Genomic DNA, 26,332 nt, shown 5'->3' with positions numbered 1-26,332 from the left:
CGCGCTGGCGGCTAGGGGCCAGGAACTGCTGGACACATATGGGACCTGAGAAGAAGGTTCCACCCAATCTGGTGCCAGCGCGCACCAACCGTCACTAAGGGCTCAGCACAAAAGTTGATTCTCTCTCTCTCTGCGGTACTGTTGGTCACTGTGGAAAGATTCAGCCCAAAGTCCCTATAGTCATATTTGAAAAACAACTCGAAAATGAGACCGGCGTTGACGCCCCTGCCAAATGAGATAATGTCAGTGTTCCTCACATTTACCACTCTCTTTTTTTTTTTCTCGCTCCTTTTTTTTTTCCTTTATTGGGTTCTCTTTCGCAATCTCCGGTGCTGCTGCCCGGTACAGTGTTTGCTGTCGGCACAGTTGCTTCGACAGCTGGGCCAGCGTGCCTAGCTTGACGTCACAACCTATAATGAATACACGCTTCAACGACGCGACCAAGGGCGTCGCCAAAAGTTTGTACATAACCGACTCGGGAGCCAGCCAACGAGAGGGACTTAAAGCAGCGTGGTGGTCACTGTTCCAACCTCAGAGAGCTCAACCTCCAGCCTGCTCAACTTGCTCCATCCCACTTTCATGGGAAGCTAGGTAATGCTTACAAGGACACCCTCGAACTGACTGAGATTTGCAGGAGCGTGACCTTGCCTCGCCCCGCCTATCCCATCCCATTGAAGCACATTTGGCATTTCATTTCATTTCATTTATTGTACCTTCAAGGGCCGAAGGCATTACGGAGGCGTTACGTTACGAAGGCGTTACGTTACGAAGTCATTCAAGGAGTCCGTTTGGGAAGCACTGACCCTGAGCCCTTAAGTTGTAACAGCGGATGACTGCCCTACGCAAAAAAAAGAAAAGAAAAACTGTAAATGCAGGACTCCGCTTTCCGAGTACCGAGGACCTGTATGATATGCTTTAAGAACGCTGCGTGCTACTCTTGCATTGTACACTCGTTTGAACTTCTTCGTGCTTCTCTCCTTTCTTTCTTTCTTTCTACTCCGCCTGTGCCCCTCCCCTCAAGCATAGTAGCTATGTCAACTTTCCTGTATTTGTATATTTGCCATCTCATTGAAGGGGTGAAGTCTGCAGTCTATCCTATTCTAACAAGGTACTGCTTGACGTGAGCTCGCAGCCGTGCTTCCTCGACAAGCGGTTCCGCATTATGAAGGTAACATCCCTGCATATTGATCGCGCTAAGATAGGGTATTGCGTCAAGGGCTGTGCGAGATAAGCTTTCGATAGCGTGACGAGCAAGATCGTCTGCTCTCACGGCCAGATGCACGTTCCTGGCAGAGGACGTCGAAGAATCTTCCTTGGTGTTCGCCTTCTCATCAGTGCTTTCGTTGCATCTTCTTCAGCAGCCTCCTAAACAGTGCGGATTGTAACGTGAGGTCTACGACGCTCGACCATCGCAGTAGTCAACGTACAGTCAGGGAGAAAGTAACTGTGACCACGGGTACACTGCCCCCTCCGTTGGCTGGCCGAAAAGAACAGACAGGCAGACGGCGCCATCTTTTCTGACGGGAGGTAGTTGTAGTGGGAAGCAGAGAGCGAGGCTGGAGACAGGAAATAAGTTAACACGGAGTGTAATGGTGGGGGGACGTGGCGAAGATTTCCCCCGAGCAGGTGGGCGAGCAGCCCGCATAGGCAGTGCGTTGCGAAGCGGGTTCACTGCGCTTTCCGCTTGGCTTCCACGTAGGTCAGGACGATCTTCATCCTCGGCTGAACCACCAAGTCGTCCGTACCCGGCAGGCAGATGTCTTCGTACACCAACTGCGCACACAGAATGAGCGCGAGACGGTGAGAATTAGGAACGTTTCCATCTCTCTCTTTGGCCCGGCAGTGCACACGCTGTTCTCTATAGATTGGAACTTCCAGCAGCGTGCTGCAATGCAAACAAAATAATAATATATGGGGTTTTACGTGCCGAAACCACTTTCTGATTATGAGGCACGCCGTAGTGGGGGACTCCGGAAATTTTGACCACCTGGGGTTCTTTAACGTGCACCTAAATCTAAGTACACGGGTGTTTTCGCATTTCGCCCCCATGGAAATGCGGCCGCCGGGCAAACAAAAGCGTATCACGGCATCTGCCTCTAAGTTCCGGATACAGGTCTCAAGGCTTGAGTGAACTGAAACTGAAACATTTAAACTGCAACATTTCTCTCTTTGTTCACTCAGCACATCAGTGGTCGAGAGCCCTGGCGAGTACTTGGGGACGTCAATATGCGAGCCGACGCCGGAATGCTTAAATATAAGCTACGTACACCATATGTTTCGTATGCGCATGCACGCCCATAGCATGCACTTTGGTGTTTCTGTAAATGCAAGAAAACTGACAAGCTAAACGTGGCAAACAATGCTTTCCATCAAAGATGTGGTGGGAAATGAACCTAGAACATATGACACAGACGCACACACGCACGCACGCACGCACACACAGGCAAAAAAGAAAAGGTATTACTCCCGAGCACCACTAAAACCACAGCAGTAGGTATTCAATAGGCACACGCGCTTACATACGTTGACTTCTAAATGAAGCGGTCGCACAGTCCCTTTTCCTTTTAATGTTCAGGATAAATAGGTGTTGTCCCATTGGTGAACCAAGTTCTAGAAAAGTATGAGCCTGCTACCTCTGTTGAAACCTTCCCTAGTGCAGGGTAGCAAACCGGAGGATTTAACTCTGGTTAACCTCCCTGCCTTTCTCTCTCTCTCCCTTTCTCGTGTTCTCCTCACCACTGCCACGACCTCCGAGAAAAATGGCGTACAGCAAAAAAAAAAAAAAATACTAGCCGTTATTTCGGAGACCATGCCATAACCTCCACCCCGAACGGCGTTTTACCACCGGGGTTTCCTCCCCCTCCCCCTCACCTTCCCGAAGCGGTCCGAGATGGTGATCTTCCAGGCGCGCTCGGGCGACGCCCTGAGCCCCGCGACGGACTCGACGATGTAGCAGGCCCGCGTGGCCGAGAATCCCAGGTGGAGGACGCCGCTTCCCCGGCCGGTGTCCTCGGCCAGCTTGTAGTCGGCGCGCCTGAGCGCTTCCACCAGGGACATCTTGGGCGAGACGGTTATGCTGGCGTCCAGGTCTTCGCCGTCGTTCCGCACCACCAGCTTGGCGCCGGGCTGCGAGGAGAGAGACCACGCACGAGGGCTGTAGAACGTCGTTATTTTTTTATTATTCAGAATGCCCCTAAAGGCCCCCTCGCTGGAGGGTATTGCATGGGGGGTGGGGTTAACAGTAACGTATGCAGATGTCATCATCATTGTCATCATCATCATCAGCAGCAGCAGCAGCAGCAGCAGCCTATTTTATGTCTTCTGCAGGACGAAAGGCCCTCTCGCAGGAGGGTATTACATGGAGGGGGGGGGGGAGTAACGCCTGCAGATGTCATCATCATTGTCATCATCATCATCAGCCTGTTTTATGACCGCTACAAATGACGGAGGCCTTTCCCCGCGATCTCTAATTACCCCTGCCTCAGATGTACCAAATGTTTAATAAGTCGAAACAAAGGCGGAAACTGATAAACTATAATCACAAAAAATACACAATGATACATGGACAACAAGACTGCCGTAGTATTAGTAATAATCAGAAGTGTACAAAAAGAGAATACGAATCACAAGCACACAGAAATGGAGGGCAATCTGGCGGGTAACCGACACTTTGGCTTTAATTAATAAAGGGGAAATGAAACATCCACCCAATCGTACCAATTGCGACAAAAAAAACCGTACGGGTTCCTCGAAAGAAAAGCCTCGCAGTTGAAGAAAAATTCGTCCTGGTCCGGGGACTCGATCTCTCCACCTCACGGGTTTCCGTAGAGTTATTACGCCCTACCATGTGCCCTACCATGTGCCCTAATTCGCCCTACCATGTGCTAGCCGCCTGGTTAGGTAAGATGGTAATTAAAGCTGCTGCCCCGGAAAGGCGGCGGTCTCGGGTTCGAGTCCCGGACCAGGACGAATTTTTCTTCAACTGCGAGGCTTTTCATTCGAGGAACACGTATGGGTTTTCTTTGTCGCAATTGCTACGATTGGGTGGATGTCTGATTTCCCCTTTATCCTCCTGAGACCCGGGATGCATTTGGGTGCACAGATTTTTTCCAAACTTTCAGAATAAGTCAGTAGGTGTATGAAGATGAAAAGTGTTAAATATTTTTTTAACAGCCCTGATAGTTTCAGCTCAGCGCGATGTCCAATATATTGGACACTGGGATGCTACCCGGTCTTTGTCACCCAGTGCGCACGTAATGTCATACCGCAGATATTTCGCTAAAACTCGTGCGCAAAAATATTTTAATAACTCGAAAGGCAAAGTAGTGAATAAAGTACAAAAAAGAGCATTCCTCTGCTCAACAAAAATTTTGCTCTTATGTTCACTTCCTGTGGGCAATTTCAAAACACTTTTTGTTCCTGGGTGATGCCGAAGAAGCGCCGACATTTGGTGAAAAAGATTTGTTTCCATGTCGCAGCCATGTAGTCTGCAACGGGCAGCGTTTGCAGTGTCAGCCAGCATAGCAGTGGGTAGTGCTCTTTGTTGGGGGTTCTCGAGGAGACAGTCGAGCCTGCCTTGATGGCGGATGCAACTCGGCTTTGTTCTCACTCTTCGTTTCATCCTGCTTCTTCCCTTGAGCCACGAGAGTCTCAGCAACAGATTGGCGGAACTGCATAGATTTGAGTATTTCTTTCCGCTGTTTCTTTAGGGAGCGTATGTCCCGCGTGTACTGCACCCAGGAGTTGCTGAGGGCAATGTAGAAGAGGTGAAAGATGGCTCTGACTGTCCACTTGTTGACGCGTGCTTTTATCCTGTAGTAACTTATCATTTGGTCTGCCTTGTCAACACCCCCCCCCCCCATGTTGACGTTGTACATGCGCACAATATCTGGTCGAGGGACATCCATATGTTCTGTTCTTTACGAGACCACCTGCGACAGGTGTCTTGCGGGTCCTAGCCATGGATTGAAAAAAGAAAGGTTATCCGCTTAATTCATCAGACACGCGAGGCCGGTCCCCTAAAGAAAAAAAGAGAAGCGATTTCGTCCACAAGCCGCTAAATGCCAACAGTACTCGCCTGCTGTTCATAACAAGGCCATCTCAAAAGCACGGTCTAAATAACCGGGTTGAGTCCTAGCGTCCAACATAATGGACACGCGAAATGAAAGGAATCGTGAAAAAAAGTAAGCGCGCCAAAAATTTAAATTTCGTATTCTGCGCTTATGCTGTTGTATTAACTTTATTATAAAATCAAAGATATGCCCTGAAAGCAGGTAGAAATACGAGAAACAGTGCTTACTTCTCCGGCAGCTGCCGTAAAACGCCGCGCCGCTGAATGCCGCCATTGTGGAATTGTTTCGGCAGGAATTTGAACGATGTATTTTCATCAATGCTGCACAGATGGCGCAAGCAGGTGTCCAATAAGTTGGACAGTGCGGTTTCATGAGGATGAAAGCCTTGTGACAGAAGTGCTGTCTTATTTCTTAATGTCCAATATATTGGACAAATCCCCATAGCGGGGACTCAGGAGGTTATTAAGTATAGTTCCCCCCACTTTGCGGGTGTCCGCAGAACTGTTACGTCAAACAGTGTGTCTTTAAATTAGTTACAATGAGAATATATATATATATATATATATATATATATATATATATATATATATATATATATATATAGATATATATAGATATATATATATATAGAAGCTGTCGCATATTAAGAGGTCCCAATGTACGAGGACGCAAGAGAATCGTCCTACGGGTTTTCAGGCCCGGTTCGCTCACAGTAAGTAATAGAGTGAAAGAAACCGCAACAGAAATGTCGGAGCTCTAACTTTGAGAAACAAATGTAAACTTTGTAGTTGCTTCGCCAACTTCTTGTAAGCAAAGTGTACCGAAGAGATTACAGACACATGTGTGTCCTTGACGAATGGCACTAAAAGAGCGGGCTCACTGCAACGAAAATCCTCTTCACCTTCTCCAATTCTGCGCCTCGAACAATAAATATTCACGAAATAACTTTCGAGAACATGCCCCAAAAGCAGGTAATGACATGCTATTTGAGAAAGTACAAAAAAAATTAAATGATGGGGTTTCACGTGCCAAAACCACTTTCTGATTATGAGGCACGCCGTAGCGGAAAACTCCGGAAATTTCGACCACCTGGGGTTTCTTTAACGTGCACCTAAATCTAAGTACACGGGTTGTTTCGCCCCCATCGAAATGCGGCCGCCGTGGCCGGGATTCGATCCCGCGACCTCGTGCTCAGCAGCCTAACACCATAGCCACTGAGCAACCGCGGCGGACTTGAGAAAGTACAAGCCCAGTAGAGCCTGTCGAAAGAGAATGTTTTGAAGGCGCGCCACCTGAGCCCACCACAGCCAGAACTGCCGGACCGTTCTTTTTAATAAAGCTTACTTTCTTCTTCTTCTTCTTCCAGCAGCGAAACGGTGCAACCCCTCCTTCACAACATCGGGGTCAGTAGCTCGTCGATAGATACGTTGGCGTTCTTTGTAAACAAACACGCGTACTGCAAGCAAGGAGAGCCAGACGACTGCGTCGACACTTCTGTTCTTTAAGAAGAACATTCTTCACGGCGGCCGCATTTCGATGGGGGCGAAATGCGAAAACACCCGTGTGCTTAGATTTAGGTGCACGTTAAAGAACCCCAGGTGGTCAAAATTTCCGGAGTCCTCCACTACGGCGTGCCTCATAATCAGAAAGTGGTTTTGGCACGTAAAACCCCAAATATTATTATTATTAAGAACATTCTTTGTGCACGTCGATTAAGCTTGCATGCCGATAAAATCGACACCACTGAACATCACTGGCGCGAGTTTTGTCGGCATGCAAGATCAGTATAGGCGTGCGCAAAAAAAAAAAAAACACTGCTTTCTGCAAGGTCCTCTTCTGCCCACGCATGAAAAGTGACAGCGGGGCCATCGGACCTTCGGGACGTCACATTCCGTATAGTTTGCCCACGGCGCTGGTGGCAAGAGGATATACCTGCGGCGTGCACCCCCACCTCCCCCCCCCCTTCAGTGCCAAAGCCCAAAAAACGAACCGACTGTAGGAACATGTGTCTGGGCTGCGTGCCAACGCATCTTATAAGAGGCCCAAGGGCTTCACTTTGAGAAACAGGGATGCTGCGCCATCGTCGATCAGTTAACCGCCAGGAGGGCATCTAGAATTTCATCGCACAGAATGCGGCAGCGCAGTTGATTTCGTGTCGTTCGTAAACGAGCAGGGTAACGAGATAATAGCGCGCGCCGAAATGTTAGAGGAGCTTGCTATCAGTCAAAAGTGGAGATAAACGTCTGGAGAACACCGCTCAGATCGCCGTCTAAGCGCAAGAAGTACAAATTGTATCTACTGCCTCGTGTTGTTTCCAGAACATATGTGCGCTGGACACCCCTCCAACGGTACGTGTACTAGTCGAGATTGCCAAGATCTTTCGTAAGAAAACGCTCCTGTGTACCGTGCTTTTGATTGCACATTAAAGAATCCTAAGCGGTCGGAATTTATCGGGTTTGAGCCTTAGGCAGTGGGCCATGAGAGATGTCATAGTGGAGAGTCCCGGGTTAATTTCAACCACCTGAATTTCTTTTTTTTTTTACCTTGACCCTAAAGCACCGTACGTGAACGCGGCCGCTTTTGCACTCCGCTCCCACTGGAATGTGGCCGCAAATCAAAACCGCGGCCTCGCACTTATCTGCAGGACGCCATAGCAGCGTGGCCCACCACGGCGACGGGGGGGGGCACAATTCAACCGAAGCACTCAACTATCACCTTCCCTCAAGAACCACGTGTTGATTTGGGGCGTCAGACGCTCTAAACTTTTAACCTCCCTTAGAGAAACTGGTCCCAAGGAAACAAGATATTTAGTTTTGACGTTGCGCGTTGCGGTGTTTTCCAGTGTATGCTGTCGGCTTGTAATGGCGACTGCGCATAATTAACGCTTCAATTTTCATCATACCTATCTGGAGTAGCGCGCAATGCGTGCTACGAGGGAAACTTCTTAAAGATTAGTTAATGAACTCTCTCTCTCTCTCAACACTATAAATCAATCAATCAATCAATCAATCAATCAATCGATCGATAGATCGATCCACTCCACCAACTCTCTCAACACTGTCAACTCTCTCAACACTATCAATCAATCAATCAATCAATCAATCGATTGATCGATCGATCTATAAAGTAGTTATCTTTGTTCTATAGGCCGCTGGCGCAGTCGTACAAAGGCGAATGCACGCACGACATACTGACCGGCGGTCGGAGATTCCTAATGGGCGGCAGGGGCGCGAACTCCGTGTTCGGCATGAAGGCGCTGCTCAGGCCCGAGAAGATGGGACCGTGCGGGGGCACCAGCTGGTAGGCGGGGCCAGCGCCCCCTAGGCACAGCTCCTGGATCGCCTCCAGCGCCATCGGGGACAGGCCCTGCGATGGAAGGAAGAAAAGAAGGAAACATACCCGGCGGTGAAGAACAGTCAGTCTTGTACTACTTGAGCACTAGAAGTGTGCGTAATATTGGGAACTCTCGAATAACGATTCGAATAGCGTCTTATTCGATTCGGTCTTCAAATCGGAAAGTCACTATTCGTAAATGCGATTATTTTTCGAATACTTTTCGAGTAATTCGAAACGTCAACCGCGCGCAAATAAACATAAAGTTGGAGTATATAGTACGTTAAATTTACGCCCCCACCGGCATAGTACAGACATAAAACAAGAGAACTTGCGGCTGTAGAGCGATAATTCGCGCTCTCTGAAGAGCACTGAGCATGGGAAGAAACTACTTGTTTGCTGATAATGCTATAGATTTCTGCTTTTAATAACGCCTCATAGCGTACTATGTAATGACAGCACCTTGCTAAATTTACGAACACTGACACTTAAGCATCGTTTACCGTATTTACTCGATTCTAACCACCCCCTTTTTTTCGTGATCGCGATGCCCAAAGTGAGGGGGGGGGGGGTGCTTAGATTCGAAAAATCTGGAATGACCCTCCCTCCCCCTTTTCGCTTTGACATCACGACGAGACGGGTGCGAGAAATAACATTTTATTTTGCAAACATCAAAAAGAAATATCGGTGCAGACAGTGAGCCCACCGCTTGTGTCGGATGCTTAGTCACCATCACTGCCACTCACAAGTTCTGCAGTCCGGCTGTGCGGCAAGATCGCGTCGCGGACGCCGTTCCACCTCGGGACTCCGACGGCTCCGGCTCGATGACAGAGCGAGCAAGCGCGCTTGGCAGTCTTGGCTACGCGCTCTTCCTAACAAATAGGGGGGTGCTTAGATTCGCATGCAAACTTTTTTTTTTCCAAATTCTTTCGCGAAAGTAGAGGGAGTGCTTAGAATCGGGGAGTGCTTAGAATCGCGAAAATACGGTATTTGCGGTAACGGCTATCCGTTATTCTAAAACTATTCGAAAAGCATTCACTTCGATTCGTATTCGATTCGGTCACAAAAATCGCTATTCGCACACCTCTGCTTAATAGTGGAACATTTAAATAATGGGCAATATCTTGAGAGCTCGGGTTACTGTCGGTACACGCAGTTGCTATCGGAAATTTCGAAGCCAGTGCCCCCGTGGTCGGAGTAGGACGGATTCAAGCAGAGAAGTATAGGAAAGAACCCCTCAACGTGTATGACACTGCCTCGCACACAGCCTTTACATCCATCCCCTCTGAACCTAGCGCCGGGGGCTGGCTCTCCATATAGCTGACCGATGCCAAGGCCAGAGAAATACTTCGCAGCCTTCACTGATGACGGCGCTGAAGAAAGCTGCAAGCGAGGCCCTGAACTTACGGCCTCCATTCCTTGCCAACAATTTTTTTTTACAGGCATAGGTAACTTTACAAGCTAGAGAGAGGCAGAATGCGAGGTTAGAATAGCTCTTGTAAAACCTAATAATATCATGCAGGCAAAGTGACAATTTGTCGTCCTCCCCCCTCCCCCTCTCCCGACTAAAAGAGTGTGATGAAAAAAATTCGAGGACACCTAAACACTTCTAATCAGTTGTGAATGCGAAAGCATTAATATCCGATAGAACTGTGCTGAGCGGTCCTTCGAATTTTGCGCTGCGAGTAATGCACCATAGCGGCACGTGATGCACTAGCCACCAAGCAGCAGCGGCCTGCGGCGCCAACGCGGCATGCCACTGACGCGGCGATACCCTCTCCCCTCACGTGACACCTGACGTGCTAAGGCGGCAGCACGTTAACCCTTTCGCCCGCCCTGCCACACGCCTCCTAGACGCCTTGAGTCTTGTGCACTTCGATCCATGACGGCATGCTGCCTTGGCCGACTGCCATAGAATATAATGGGGATGCTCCCGAGTAAACTGCGACGATTTAAACGTCACCGCTTTCGTCACGCCGGGCTCGACGATGGAAACTTCGGCCCGAGTAGCGTGATGTCATAAAGCACAGTGCACAAGCCTGCTGTATAGGAGGTGTCGGCTCTGTTCCGTCGAGGAGCGCTCGTGCCGAGAGCGAGAGCGAGGGTGACGTGGCGTCGCGGAGAAACCCTCTCCCCTCGCGCAACACCTGGCGCGCTCGTGACACGGCGTCGCAGCCAATGGCAATGCGAAGCTAGATGCCGTTTCGCAGCTACAGACGACATACGCCGGCTTTCTCGCTCAAAGGGCCATTTGACGCTTTCGCATCACGAGCGGAATAACAATTACCATTATCGATCATCATCATCACATAGTCGAGGAAGAGCTTTTGACTTTGAATGTCATTTGTGAATATCGGGGTACGAGAATACGGTAAGATTTGATCGTATTATGGGGTTTGACGTACCGAAAACCACGATTTGATTATGAGGCACACCGTGCCGGGAAACTCAGGATTAAGTTTCACCGCTGGGTGCTCTTTAACGTGGCCCCAATGCACGGGAGACGGGCACACTTCGCCCCCATAGAAATGCGGCCGCCGCCGCGGCCGGAGCTTGGTCCCGCGATCTCGAGCTTAGCAGCACACCTATAGCCGCCAAGCGACCGCGGCGGGTAATACGGTAAGATCGTCAGCATACAGCTTTATAATTCAACTTTCTACATTCTCGGAAGCGAGGATACTTAAAGGGACACTAAAGGGAAAAATGATTTCTTCTGCATCAGTAAATTACTTTTCTACGACACCAAAAACACCACTCTTACACCGATAAAACGTTTGGTGAGCCAGAAAAAGCGCAAGAACGAAATACGGGTGGCGACGCCTACTTAAGTTCCCGCACCTGGTGGCTGTGACGTCATGGATTTTTATGGCATCTTCTAGGGCCTACTAATTCTATATAGCGGTACAGACTGAGTACATTGTGTTATAAAGGAACCAAATATTAAACATGGCCAGTTTCGTCAACCTTTACTCAGCCAAAGCAGCACAAATGCGAAAACATACTTTGGAATAGCTGACGTCACACTGACGTACCGGCGCTGGGGTTTCGGCGCGAAATTCAAATACTAATACTTGGACCTTCATTTTATCATCTAATAATCAAACTATTTTTTTTTAAATGACCGCCTGCAGGGTTCTGAAACAAGTCTTCATTAGTCTAAACTGATTTATTGTTTCACTTTAGTGTCCCTTTAAGGTATGGCCGTGCGGCATCGTTGGCGCAGAAAACAGCGCGAGCGCCTCTACGGCACCTCAAGCCCAGAGGTCTTTTGGACCGCTCAAAGGCTCTGTGTTCATGTGTTTCCACTGTTCCCCTCTCCTTCTTTCTCGCTTTTCATCCCTGTACATCCCCTTTCCCCAGTGTAGGGTAGTAAACCGGAAGTGCGTCTGATTACCATTGCCTTTCCTTTCTTTCATCTCTTTCTCTCTACGCACGCACGTAATATTACCTGCTCACATTTGTGGGCCATAAGGAAGTGCTAGAAGATCAGACTGAAGCAAGTACACAAACGCGGTACACTGAGTTGGCTCTGTGTAGTCGCTTCGGTCCGGTCTCTCCGTGTAGTATTTGCACACAAATGTAAGTACTTTTTAGCCAGCTAACCCCGTTGTCGAGTTTTCCGCAATGGCATACCTCTTCATTGGCGACCTTTCGCTTGATGGACGAGTAGAGCGCCGAGTAGAGCTGCTTGACGACTCCGGACACGGTCATGCCCTGAAGCTTGGCGAAGCGCTCGATGAGCCTCTCCAGGTCGCCCATGGTCATCGACGCCAGGGTGGCGTCCAGGGAGCACGACTCGGACGACGTCGCCGCCGAGGAGCCGACGTCGTTCTTCTTGGCGAGCAGCGGCGGCGAGGCGGACTTGCGGTCCACCTCGATGGCGTTGGCCCGGAAGGCGTCCTCCTCCGGCGGTCGCGGGCTCGCAACAGCCGCGGCAGCTAGCAGGGAGGCGGCACTCAGCAGACGGAGTAGCATGGTCGGGCAAATGACGAGACGTCCGCGCATTCAACGCCTCGAGAGACGGGTCGCACCGCTGGTTTCTTTCTTTTTCTGCGCAAATGAAAAGGCGAAACGAATCCAGCGATCAGCGTCCCTTATATATGTCGACCTGCTCCTCTCGCCAGCCCTCCGACAGCGCTTCAAAGGTCGCGCGTTAGGCAGCACACTCTTAAAGGGACACTAAAGGGAAACAGTAAATCGGTTTAGACTAATGAAGCATCGTTTGAGAACCCTGCAGGCAGTCATTTCAAAATTTTTTTTTTGATTATTAGATGAGAAAATGAAGGTTCAAGTATCACTGTTTGAATTTCGGGCCGAAACCCCAGCGCCGGTACGTCAGCGTGACGTCAGGGATTCCAAAGTATGTTTTCGCATTTGGGCCGCGTTGGCTTAATAAAGGTTCCCGAAACTTGCCATGTTTAATATTTGGTTCCTTTAGAACACAGTGTAATCAATCTGCACCGCTATATATAATTAGTAAGCCCTAGAAGATGCCATCAAAATCCAAGACGTCACAGCCCACAGGTGCGGGAACTTAAGTAGGGGTCGCCACCCGTATTTCGTTCTTGCGCATTTTCTGGCTTACCAAACGTCTTATCGCTGTAAGAGTGGTGTTTTTGGTGTTGTAGAACGGTAATTTAGTGATGCAGAAGAAATCATTTTTCACTTTAGTGTCCCTTTAAGCTACTGAATGATTCGTGGAGTTAAACGTCTCAAATTTAAACAACACTCGGGCTATGAGAGACGCCTTGATTGGAGAGGCGTCCCGATTTACTTTGGCCACCTGGTGTTCGTTGACGAGTACCGAAATGAAGCACGCGAGCTTTTCCGGCATTTCGTCCCCCATAGAAGTGCGGCCGTCGCGGCTGGCAATCGAACCCGTGTCCTCGTGCTCGGCAACAGAACGCCGCGGCCACTGCGCCTGCGCGGCGGGCCGGCTAACCCGTATAGTACGAGCACAAGTGGTCTTGTTAGGCCATAACACGAAGGCCGATTCGCGCTACTGGGCCCGCTTAATGCTCGTTCAGTCTATTTTTGCGCATCCTTGAAAGTTTTCCTTAATGAATTCGGTTGTATACGGCACTGCATGCCAGAACGCTATGAAATGACCAGGCGGATATTTAAGTAGAAAGGCTTTGTTTTACAGCGACTCGCTGTACAGGGCTGATAACCAAGGGGCACATTGTGCAGCTACTGTAGAACAGCTCTTAGTTCGTAAGTGTCATTTGCCATTGGCCATCCGCCTTCGCGGCTCAAACGTTCATCATCCAGATTGGCTGCCATCATTTACGAACAGTTCTAGCGGTAAAAGCTTTATTTTCTTAGAATTGGGGGGCGGGGAAGGAGGGGGGGCGTTGTATACGGACCCATAAATCTCTCGTGCATGCGTGCTTGCGTGCTTAACAACGCTTCCTTTCGGGTGGCCGCATTATTTATCCTATACTGCCCGCAGCAGTGAGTCATGAAGGAATGCTATGAGTCGTTAAAACTTTGCACCACCGTTACGTACCTATATAGTATATTACTACTGGAGAAACACTGCTTTTCAGGAGCAGTCTAACTGCACGCGAGAGTTAAGCGTACGTCATTAACCTTAAATGAAGACCGGGTCATTTGGCTGCACGCTATGCTCGTATGAAACATTGAAAACGTCAAGAATCGCTGAGCGAGAAAAGACGCCAAAAGGATGAACCATAGTGGTGATGCCGCCTTGAACTTGCCACCATAGAAAGTATATACGAGAGGTTATGTTCCCACTCTATCTGCCCGTGACGTCATGAATTTGGGCAGTGTCTGTTCGGGTCATGGCTCGGGTCTAAAGGTCATTCTGTAGATAAAGAACACGGATTAGGTTGGATTATCAGCTTCAACCAGGCAAAACTTTTCACTATTGGCTCTTCCGTTGTGTAACGGCCCAAACACTCGAAAATATCTTCTAATCCATGACGTACACATTACGCCCTGGCGCCTCGGCGTGCGCGCAGAATTCGAGGCGACATACTTTGATCTTCCTGTTCATCATCATCATAATAATAATTATAATAATAATCATCATCATCATACTCAGCCTGGCTACGCCCACTGCAGGGCGTAGGCCTCTCCCATACTTCTTCAACTAGCCCGGTCATGTGCTAATTGTGGCCATGTTGTCCCTACAGACTTCTTAATCTCATCCGCCCACCTAACTTTCTGCCTCCGCCTGCTGCGCTTCCCTTCCCTTGGGATCCAGTCCGTAACCCTTAATGACCATCGGTTATCTTCCCTCCTCATTACCTGCCCTGCCCATGCCCATTTCTTTTTCTTTATTTCAACTAAGATGTCATGAACTCCCGTTTGTTCCCTCACCCAATCTGCTCTTTTCTTATCTCTTAACGTTTCTATGTAACAGGCTATGTTCCGCAAGATAAAACACCCGCGGCCACTGGCCCCGGGGCAGAAGCTTTTCTGTGTGACCACGCAGGAAGAAAGCAAGCAGCGAGTGGTAATTTCAACAGCGCTTGATCGGCCGCACCGTGAGAAGTTCGGGCACCACCTCTGACGAGTCGGCTTCTCCGCAGCACAGCGGAGCCCGTTTTGACCACGTGATGGCACTCTACCATGAAGTGCGATAGAATTGCGCCCTTTGAGGAGGGAGCCTAAGCATGCATACAGCAACCTGAAAGCTTGGGGCCCTGAACCACTTTTTATTGAAGTCTAGAAATGCAGCTGAAGTCACAATAGACTATTTTAGAAATACTTTGCCGCAAAAAGTACTTCAATGCGCTCAGCAGAAGCGCAGTTATTTGGCAATCAAACGTCCCCTGCGCGGTGCTTCCCCTACTTCTTCAATGACTTGGAACTGCGAAGGTTACAGCGGAGCGGAGCTTTCCCTGAACGCTCCGCCTACTGAAAGTCATCGTGGCGCGCAGTTCAAATTTGATTTTAGATCTTCACGCAGACGCCACTACTTACGATTTTGGCGCCTATACGTCGCGCCAAAGCTAAGCCAATGCCAAACGCGGTTGCCCTCAGCTGCCACAGTGAGCTCAAGTCAGTGGAATCGTGGCGGCATGCACGTAGTGGCGGCCGCGGTATCTACGCTACGCAGCAGACCGTGGTTACGCGTGGTTCCGAGGCTAGTCGAGTGATAAAAAAATATAGCCGAAATTAGCGAGACCCGACGGCTACGAGACCGGTAAGCAGAGTGGCCAAGGTTTTATTCCCACGCGGGTGGCCGCGGCCGAGAGTGAGCAGACGATATTCGGCCTATTTGGAAAGTACGTAATTATTATCAAAATTCGAAAGCAGGTTTCCATTTACTTGAGCCTGTTCATTAAACTGCGTCTATGAGAGAGAGAGAGATGAAGCGGAACGGCAGAGAGGTTAACCAGATATCAGCCTCCGGTTTGCTACCCTACACTGGGGTTGGGAGATAGGGGTTGTAAATATACACAGCAACAGCGGGAAGAAGGGCACTGAGGAGAAGGCTTCTGTTGAAAAGAGAGCGTTCGAGAAAAAAAAACGTAATTTCGCGCGCCGCGCACAGCTGCAGAACTTTGGATAACACGTTCACAGCAGCGTATACTATCCGCGGACTTCTTTCACCAAGCCCGAAGGGTGGTTCAGGACCCATTTAAAGGGAGATAAAACAGAGATGGTAAAGTGTATGCAAACGATGGAAATGATGCAGAGCGCACAGCGCAGGTATGCTGAAGAGTTAGCCCCTTTTCTTGTATTTCGTTCCTCGTTATCCTCTGCTACTTTTCCTGCAGACTGACTAACTGCGCGTGTCGTTCCCATCCCGAAAAAATGCGTACACAACCCTAGTGACCACTTATTGCCCGATATCGTTAACTTCATCACGTTGTAAGCTAATCGAATGAATGAATGAATGAATGAATGAATGAATGAATTAATTAATGAATGAATGAATGAATGAATGGATGAATGAATGAATGAATGAATGAACAACATTATTTGACAGGATTAAAATACTGCAGGACCTGCGGGGGTGGGAGGCGACAGACAAATCTACTCGCGGTAGAGTTCCATCACCTCCACGCCCCACCGCAGGACGCCGTCCTGCAGGACAGGCTTGAGGCTGCCGAGGGCAGCCAGCATATTGCAGCTAATGAAATAACAAAAGTATTTCTTATTCAAGAAACCAGCATGACTTTCGCAAAGGTTTCTATGCTGTGACACAATCAACGACAATTATTCGCAACTTTGCTAGTGCCCTTGACAAGTCAAGTCAAATTGACGTAATATTTTTAAACGTTAAGAACGCGTTTGACCTTGTTCGTCCCAGTAAAATTATAGAAAGATTGCAGTCCACTAACCTTCCAGGCTATATTATTAACTTGGTGGCAGCTTATCTGTCTAATCGCAAGCAGTTTGTTCCAATTGATAATTACTCTTCTCACGAACTTTCAATAACCTCTGGAGTGCCTCAAGCTAGTGTGCTAGGACCTTTACTATTTCTAACATACATAAACGACATTGCTAACGAGATTTCTCAAACTGTTCAACTTAGACTATCGAATGTTGTTTAACGAGATTACTCGCAACGAGGATCAATTAATACTTAACTCTGAAGTTCAAAACATTCTTTCCTCGTGCAGTCGGCGGGGCATGAAATTGAACAGGAAAAGAACTGTTTACATGTCCATAAACAAAAAGAATCAATGAAATGTCGTTTGTCTGTAACGTCGGCTCTGAACTACTGACCAAAGTCAGCCAATATAAATATCTTGGAATCACAATAACCAAGTACTTTTGGCCCGTTTATTTTTTTCCCGTCTGGTGAAGAAAGACGGTGAAAAACAAAACAAAAATGGCGAGAAAACCTTCACTACTGTACTATTAAGGTTTCTTTAAGTCACTTCAGTGACCCCGATCCTGCCGACAGAGCGTGCCTAGAAAAAGTTCAATATTGCATTGGCGAATGAAATCCAATTACAGCACAGTGCACTGTACACTATGCATACACGACCGACAGTGGTTCAGTCCGTGCGAAATGCGAAAACACCCCAGTACTTAGATTTTTAGGTACACGTTAAAGAACCCGAGGTGGTCGAAATTTCCGGAGTCCTCCACTACGGCGTGCCTCATAATCAGAAAGTGGTTTTGGCACGTAAAACCCCATAAATTAGTTAGTGGTTGAATCTGTACGGCCGTGTCCGATGAGCACAGCGGCGTGCGGTGTTAAAACTCGAGCGACGCAGCCACGAGACAACGTTTTCGACACGAGCACTCGCTGACCAGTCGCCTTGTCAGAAGGCCGTGGCGTCATATCTCTTGTTCAACCACTGCTAACCACATTGCCTATATGCTCTAGTGAACTTCAGCTAGCTTTCTACATGTAGGTTAGCGTTTTTTTTTTACAGTTCTTAGTGTTCTTATTTAGATTCTTTTCCGGCTTCCTCGTGTCAGCGTTTAAACACGTGATCACATATTTTGCGTTTCTCCAGCGTACGCGCAAGAACGACAGAAACAGGTCCCTTCCATCGCAAACGTCGATAAGAGTCCGCCGCCATCAGACGAGTTTCTTTTGGGTCCTCGGCCTATAATGCAAACAGCGCAGTCTTCATTACAAGTGCCGCTATAGCCTGACTCCAAGGCCACTGGGCTGGACACATGGCTTTAGAGATGCCACAACATCGTGATTTTGTACTCCTGCTCATCATCATCATCATCATATCATCATCATCAAAATTCTTCAGCCCTTTTCCTCTTCGTCCCTCGCACCCAGTGTTGAGTAGCAGGCCACAGTAAGGTACAGGTCAGGCCAACCTCTCTGCATTTCTGTAAATAATGTTTTTTCTCTCTCTCCGCACAACATCTAAATGCTATTCGTGTATTCCTGACGTATTTCTCCTGTAATATTGGTGGTTTTTTTCGTCAATGCGACGAGCAATCTTTGCCCGTTTCAGGCGTTTTGAGCCTTATCGGTCCATCTATCTATCATATATAGCTTCTTACGCCAACCTAGTGGCCCAAGCTTTCTGCCAACTTGGACAGCTGGACATGCTGATCGTGGTGCCGTCTTCGTCTTCTACGCCCACCCAATGGCTGGCCCAAGTGGTCTAGCGTATTGGGCCACTAGGTATGTAATCGCGGTCATGCATGACGACGTCGTGGTCGTTGCATCGTGATCATTCCAGCTTTCTCATCAGACTCTCGTCGTCACCCAATCGTCGTCTTACAGTCCTCGTGCATTGCTTGTCATACCAGCGTCGCGATGACGTCATGGTCGTTCCGACGTCATCACCTCATCTTCATCATCGGACTCTCGACATCGGACTCTCGTCATGCCATCGTCCCTCACACAGTCTTCGTGATGCAGCCGTCGTCACGAGATTGTCGTCGTACAATCGTTGTGATCCCATTGTACTCCTACCGCCGTCCACACCATCTTCGCCATTGCGTCGTCATCGTACGGTCGTCGTCCCGCATTCGTTGTCACGTCGTGATGCCGTCGTGGCCGTTCCATCGTCCTCATCCTAACTTGGTCATCCGACTCTCGTCGTGCCATCCTCATCGCGCCACCTTCGTCACACACGGTAGTCGTCACGCTATTGCCGTCACGTCGTCGTGGTCACGCTGTCGTTTTCACCGTCGTCGCCATTTCAGAGACGTCGTGCCTCTTTCGTCGTGCCGTCGCACTCACACTGCCTTCGTCATTCCATCGATGTTGTTATTTCTTCGTCATTTTTTTTTTCTGAATCGTGCTGTCGTCACTGACAGATGGCATAACCGGTCGATGAACATGACCGTTGTCATGCCATAGCTGTGAGTGGCGAGCACAGTCTTAAATCAGACAATTTAGCAAAGCCCGGTTTTATTCGATAACGATTTTCTCAACGTTTCCCCAGAAAGGGAACCTGCGGCATCCACGCTGTGCCATGATGCCACGAAGGTTGGCACATCACTGCTGTGTCATTCGAAGGAGATGTGCCATCAACCACGAAGGAATGAAAAAGTAAGCATACGTCTCAGGCAAAGACTTCTTCTCACAGCTTCTCTACACTGCTTCCTTAGAGTTTAACATTGTCTGATTGACACAGCGTGACAGGTTGTTTGCTTAGCACAACGCAGCACGTGCTCCTGAATAGTCTGAGCAGCGTGAAAGAACTAAAACTGTCACGGATCGCTGAGGCATAAGGGGAAGCATCGATATACGAGACTCCAGTTGTGGGCTGCATCGTCAAGACGACGGCAAAATTTGTCTTTGGAAATGTACCTCAATTCACTCGTAATCTCGCCAGAGAAGAACGCTTCCAGTTCATTGCATCATAGACATCGCGCGGCCGCATGACCTACAGCGAGTTCCAAGAACTTCGCGATTAAGCAACCGATTCCGAAGCCTCGCGCGCGCGTTGCTTGCGTTTACAGCTGTCAGAAGCGTGCACGCACATAGCTCGCTATGCATATCTCTTTCTGTTTTAGTTGCAAAACCTTTAGGAAAAAGTTTACAGAGCTCTATTCGGTCATTCATCCGCCGGCAGACAGCTTACGAGCAACAACAACAACAAAAATGGAAGTAGAAGCCAGAGGCGACTCACCAGAAAACGGTGTCAGTGACTTGCTCGCCAGCACGTCAGGACGCAGCGAGAACGAGGAGCCATTGAAGTCCACTGTCGCTATTCATAGTACGGCTTCACAAGAAAGCCAACCGCGATTACAGCCTTGCCCACTCGGCACTTTTTCCCTCGTGTGCGCGGTAATACTAGGTTAAGTACGCGCACCCCTTTCTTGATCTTCTAGGAATGTTCACTTCTTGAGACGCGGTCAGCGTAAGGGGTTCTGCGCGAAATCGTAAAGGAGTAGGCAAAAGGTCGCAAGGTTATTGGAAATTAGGGCACGAAAAGGTCTTCGGCGCCTGGTATCGGATTTCGGCCTGGTATACAAAAGCCTGGGAGCGGTGGATATTATGAATGAAGAGAGAGGGCGGGGGGGGGGGGGGGGGGCGAGGACGGACGAGACCCGGGTGCCGCGAAAACACGGGGAACTTTCCGCGCTGTGGGTCGGTCGGTTTTTTTCCGGGTGTCAAGGAGAAACGGCGCACACACGATTGATGTCTGGTGGTGGGGGGTTTGTCCACTTCTTCGAGGGGCGGAGGGTGGTGGAAGAGGGGCGCAGTCCGCGACAGCGTCCCTTGGAAGCAGTCCGCGCGCGCAGCAACGGTCCAGACGGCAGCCAGCTTTCTGCGCGGCCGCGGCGGCGGCGCCACACGCCGCGGTGGCGTCGTCTGTTCGCGGCGCTCTCGCGCCAGCCGCAGTCCCGCAGGCGCCGACGCGAGAGATATCTGCCGCGAGCACCGTAACCCGAGCCAAGTGGAGCGGAAAAAACACTACTAGGTGCCAGCGAGCCGCGACGAGCGACTTATCCACCCTCGCGAGGCATATGGCCGGGCGAAACGTCGCGCGCGCGGCAACATAGCGAAGGGCCTCATATACCTACCTACCTTTTCTTCTTTTCTTCCTCCCCTTGAAGATGCCGCCGCAACGAACGGAGGTGGTCCCACCGCAGGTCTCTACACACCACACAAACTGCCGCACAGCAGACTAAGCTGTGATGGCATGCGTACGTGCTTATGTGTGTACATGTGTGTGCGTAGAAGTAAGTATAGCGTACGTAACACGGACGGCCAAGTTCGACTCAGAAGAGAGCGTGCGTGAAAGAAAAGGAAAAGAGGGACCACGGCGAAGGCACCGTTGGGTTCCGCTTGTACCCTCCTTTCCCTCGAGCCCGTGGCAGCCGCGAACTCGTGCCCTTCCCATCTTGGTCGAAACACGCCGCGACGTTTCCGTTCCCGATCGCAGCTCTTCGGGAAGGGAAAAGCAGCTAGGCCTAACGAGGACGACTCGATCGCTCAAGTAGCAGTGTGCCCCCGGAATCGTCTGCTCTTGCTGCCGCGGCGTGGCCATCGGCGCGTGGCGGGAACGTAGTACTACGTAGCGCATGCGGTCGCCGTCCGTCTGTCGTCTGCCATTCCGGACGTCGCAGACGGCGGCGACGCCGAGCGCTGTCGTCTGCTGCAGAGACGAAGCGGCGCCATGACGAGGCGACGGCGTCGGGGCCCTCGTGTACTCCCCGCTGAAGACTGGCGGCTCTGGTCCTTCTTGGCTGAGGGCGGGAATGTCGGCCAACGTGATGGATTACGCCGGTCCACTTCATCATGAGCGGCGGCGCCGCCGCCACGTCTCCCTCCTCCTGGCGGCGCGACTTCTTCCTCTGAACAAATCTGGAGTTGTGGTTTGATGTCGTTTGTTGCTGGCCTCTTGTAGGTGTTTCGTTCGGTCCCATGGCTGCCCGCAGCTGGTCGGCTCTTATCTACTCGCGCGAGGAGGAAGTCAAAACACGAAATTTGACGCGCTGCGGGCCACGCGAGCGCGTCCCTCTCTCGCTGCACAGTGGCCCCCGGCTCAATTCCCCTGTCTTCCGCATCTGCTACGAGGAATGCAAACAAGCGCGAGACGCCTTGGCCGTGCCGCCTTGTTTTGACTGTCTTCGAATGAATGATGCCTGAGAAGGCTGCAGGCAATAATTACCTCGGCAGCACCTGGGACGTTGTTTACATGCAGTTACGTGAGTCGTTTCGGACGACGTGAAAGAAAACAGCTACGTTCGTTACTGGAGCACGCCATTCTTTCGTCGGCCGTGTATTTGCGAGCTGTATAAAAAGCCGAGAAAGCTTTATCAGAACGAAAGATATTCGTCGGGACCGGTGCATCGCAGCTATGGATCGCCACATATATCCACATTTCCAGCTATTCAGACGCACCAGGGAAAATGGTGAAGCAAAAGTGATGAGCCTTGCGAGTCACCCTTGTCCACCTCGTGCTAGTATTGAAGCCCCGAGCCGGTGAATCCGTCACACGTGCTGTCAACTTGCCTTGCAATGACCTGCAATCGGCTGGGCCATCTGCGCATTCGTGTGTATCATATTTCATGCCTAATACCTGAAGTAGCACGTGAAGCCGTCCCCAGCTTTCGTCCCCAGCTTTCCCTGGCGTACTCAACATGACTACATGTATTCGTGTAATAGAATGGAATCGTCGGCTCCCAATTTTTAAGTGTTCAACCCTATACGGTATTTTACACCATTCCGACCCAAGTATATTAGTGATCTTCTGTATTATGAAAAAAAAAAAACAGCCTTCTTTTTTTTACAGCGACAAAAGCCGCCGGTCATAAACACCGACAACTCTTACACCATTCCGACCTAAGTACACTGGCGATCTTTTGTCTTATAAAAGAAAAAAAAATACTTTTTTTTACAGCGACAAAAGCCGTCTACACCGACAACCCCGTCACGTGTGGTGCAGGATGTGTGAGCCTTTCTCTAGTCTCATCTTCAGCTGTACCTGACTTCAATCGGCACCATGTTTGTTTTACAACGTAAGAAAAGTGCGGACTCGTGAAAACACGAGCCCCTTCTGCCGCCATCGCGTTTCCAACCAAAGTAATAATTAACATAGCAAGACACATGCACGCCAGAAGTAGAAGCAAGCCACGTGGATTGTTCTTCAAGGACGCTTCTTTCTCCGTGACTATTGACTGCAGGCTTGAAATGAACGGAAACGTTGCTCCGCCTCGTGGAGCAGCAATGGCTCCAATACAGTCCACCGCTCGCGCAAGCGATTATATCATTCACGGGAACAGTGGAAGCGCGAGACTGCCAGTTTCATGTTCCTTGTTCCTTTTCTAGAACGGAAATCCCGACTCCAGCTGCCAGATTTCCAAACGTTTGCGATAACAGCTGAGGCAAACCGGGGTTCTTCGGGGCCACTTCGAGATCGGATTCCCCGGGATAGCCCTTCCTTTTGATCATCTTCCGCGTAGCATTCTCGAGACGTTACAGCAAGAAGCTCACCGAGATGAGAAGCGTGGCGATAAATCTTATGCGTTTAGAGTGAGTGCGTTTGTCCTTGACTGCCATTTCGTGGGGCTGCAGCGGTTAGGCAATGATACCGCACTGCAGGGAGTAGATATGGAGATAAAGAGACGCCGCATCACTGTTTACTGCGAGCCTCGCAATGTGGCCACAGGCGGCGGCGATATCCCTCATAGCCCTCCCCCCCCCCTCCCCTTTTGCGCTCTCTTATCTCTAAGCTCCCGATCGGTGTGACGCCGAGGCGTGAGTGTCACGGGAATGCAGGCGCTCTTAGCGTCACTTACTCAGGGATCCATACTTGGATAAAAATGTAGATATGTGCTATGCGAATAAAGATAGGCGGATTTGTTTTTCCTTCTATAAGATGTTAATCTGCGCCGCGTGAAACTTGATGGACATCCCTGGTGCCATACGTTGACAAAAATTTCTGCCTCACACAATCGAAAGCTCAGAGTGCCAGCCAGTGCAAAAGAAATCCTTATTCCGGAATTGCATAGTAAATGTACTAGTTGCGTTGTTAATTGCTTGGCATTCTGCGTTCACTTGAACGCAGGATGAACCCAGAACGAACGATGATTAGTATTCGGAAATTGTGTACAAAGCTGACGACACTTTCTTCAGCATCCTGCTGTCCGAGGGAGCTGCTTTGTAAATATCGGTGTTTACAGTAGCATATGCAGCTCAAGAGTAACATATAACCCGCCATGGTTGCTTAGTGGCTATGGCGATGGACTGCTAAGCACGAGGTCGCGAGATCGAGTCCCGGGCACGGCGGCCGCATTTCGATGGGTGCGGAATGCGAAAACACCCGTGTACTTACATTTAGGTGCACGTTAAAGAACCCCAGGTGGTCCAAATTTGCGGACTCCCCCACTACGGCGCGACTCATAATGAGATCGTGGTTTTGGCACCTAAACCCCATAATTTTTTTTTTAAGAGTAACATAGCTCCCTATAAAAGATGTAGCCGCGAGTCATGAAACTGATGGTGATTTCGGGAAACTTAGTATAGCTTTGTCTGAAACTGCACCAAGCTTAGTTTCATCTTGGTGCAGTCAAGCTTCGAGCCAGCTCATTCGCATGAGGGAAGCACTCGAGGTTGAACTGAGGTGAGCTCTGCGAACAAAACGGATTGGAAGGAATAACATAGGATAGTATAGGAATACCATCATGAATATCAGCATTTAAGTACTTTTGTCCGGTGCAGGGTTTAAGATATGGTCTCTCGCACTGCACCAAGTCTGCTCTACGAATGAGGCTCCGGAGCCTGACAACATATACATTGTTGTTGATGTTAATGTGCGGTAGTATCATAGAAAAGACCAGGCATATACTTTGTCAGCCGATATATGAACGCAAAGGATGCTTCTGCGCCTCTCATCGCTCTGTATATACGTAAGCTGCCTCTAACAGGAGAACGAAGTCATGCTGGTTGGCAGCAATCACCCACTTCAAATGCGCTAGTACTTTTCCGTATTCTTTCTCGGGATTCACTAGTGTTAAACGTCACAACGGGGCACATGACCGCGCCAATCAGGCGGACCCGGAAAGGAGGAGTCAGTTTTTCGCTGGAAGTGCTCTTGACGGTTGAGACTATGACGCTCGGAATTATCAAAAGTCGAACTGTAACACGCACGAAAGCTGGTAGTGCGTGAATCGCATCTCGTCGAGAAATTGGACGCGGAAGTTGGCACGTTTTGTAGGAGAAAGGCGCAAGCTTTTCTCACGTCCAAGGCTGCGGAGACTGGCAACCAGGAAGAAATTACTTCTGGCAGAGCAACGAGCAGAAGGAGACTCAGTCTGGATCATTTCTTCCTTATGGAAGTAACGGGTGGGACACCCCCGCGCTGCCAGTTGCAATTTCTAAAGCCAACCATACGCCACATAACGCACAAAAAACAAACATTTACGCAGCGAAGAATTAGAACGATCGCTTTGTTACTGCGGACGACTTGGTAAGACAGGTATACAGAGTCGGCGGAGAATTGACAGAGACAATTAACTATGACTTCGCCGCAACAACGTGCGATTTGCAGATGACGTTATCCTATTCAGAAACGTTGGAGAAGACGCAAGATGACTTTAACTGGTAAAGCCTATGTGTATATTCAGGTAATAACATGCGAAAAAACTGAAACAAAACATAACAGCCTGCGAGGGAAACCGAATGTGCGATTGGTAGTCAGTGGATCAGGATCGAATCAGGGTTCGACCCGTCCACGCCTTTGACTCAGTACCTCAAGGATCGGCTCGCATTAGAAGCCGCCCGAAAGGCTATGCAGGAACACATATCGTCCACACGGTATCATTATCGACTCCCTCGATCCTTTTTAAACTCCGTGTCTCTGGAATAATACCGTCTTATAGCGTGTTTTTAGACCCGTGTAATGACCTTTACAATACGAACGCATTATTATTCATGGGCAGGAGCGCATACATGCGGGTACTTTGAATTCGTGAAGGCCAGCTCGCCGTTATCCTCGATATAGGTGCACAATCAGTGTATTCTATCAGTATTAACATATGGGTCTGGGCCTTTAAGATAACAAAGAAACTTAAGAAAATAAAGACCCCATAACATGAGATGGAGCACCATATGGTAAATATGCCGTTGATCTACGGGAACCGGGCAGCGTAGATTAGGAAGCAAACGCATTTGAGAGTAAGAAGAAGATGAGAAGTTGGTTCAGTAACGTAATGGCGTAAAGCAGATCACCCGTCCTTTAGAACAACAGGTGTCAAAGGAAGAAATCGGAAAATACACCGGCAAAGGATTGTGTAGCCGAATGAAAGAGCGAGGTAATCGGCGATCACCGGAAGAAGCAATCCCTGCCGTGGACATTCGAAAAAAAAAAAAAAACGCGAGCCGCCCTATACCTACCTCCACTAAATTCTGACATGTCGGGCGGCCTCACACGCTAAGACGAGGTATCCTTCCGGAGGGTTCGCGAGACTGCGGATATCACACCTTTCATCCACGCGGAGTCGAGGTGTACTATCGTCCTCTCTTTGGGCTGTCCATTATGTCTTGCGCCAGTGAGAGTGGCAGA

The 26,332-nt window shown here is 49.5% G+C and overlaps 1 protein-coding gene across 2 annotated transcripts in view; it reads right to left on the bottom strand.

Moving 5' to 3' along the window:
• Nucleotides 1-277: 277 nt before the first annotated feature.
• The window catches only part of LOC135899857 (uncharacterized), a 72,018-nt gene continuing 45,963 nt past the window's right edge, over nucleotides 278-26,332 (bottom strand). The window contains exons 1-5 of one of the 2 annotated variants that reach the window (XM_065429249.2): nucleotides 19,949-20,634; nucleotides 12,039-12,455; nucleotides 8,268-8,438; nucleotides 2,872-3,126; nucleotides 278-1,773 (exon numbers count right to left, since the gene is read on the bottom strand). In XM_065429249.2, coding sequence (XP_065285321.1) covers nucleotides 1,669-1,773; nucleotides 2,872-3,126; nucleotides 8,268-8,438; nucleotides 12,039-12,410 — 903 coding nt within the window. In that variant the 5' untranslated portion in view covers nucleotides 12,411-12,455; nucleotides 19,949-20,634 and the 3' untranslated portion in view covers nucleotides 278-1,668. Of the gene's footprint in view, nucleotides 1,774-2,871; nucleotides 3,127-8,267; nucleotides 8,439-12,038; nucleotides 12,456-19,948; nucleotides 20,635-26,332 lie in introns of those variants that run through there. The other variant, XM_065429250.1, reaches the window with a different exon arrangement.

This window comes from Dermacentor albipictus, chromosome 2 (assembly GCF_038994185.2).
Source record: "Dermacentor albipictus isolate Rhodes 1998 colony chromosome 2, USDA_Dalb.pri_finalv2, whole genome shotgun sequence".
In the NCBI taxonomy this organism is placed as follows: Eukaryota; Metazoa; Arthropoda; class Arachnida; order Ixodida; family Ixodidae; genus Dermacentor; species Dermacentor albipictus.
Note: the sequence above shows the minus strand (reverse complement) of the source record. Positions and strands in the feature narration are given on the sequence as shown.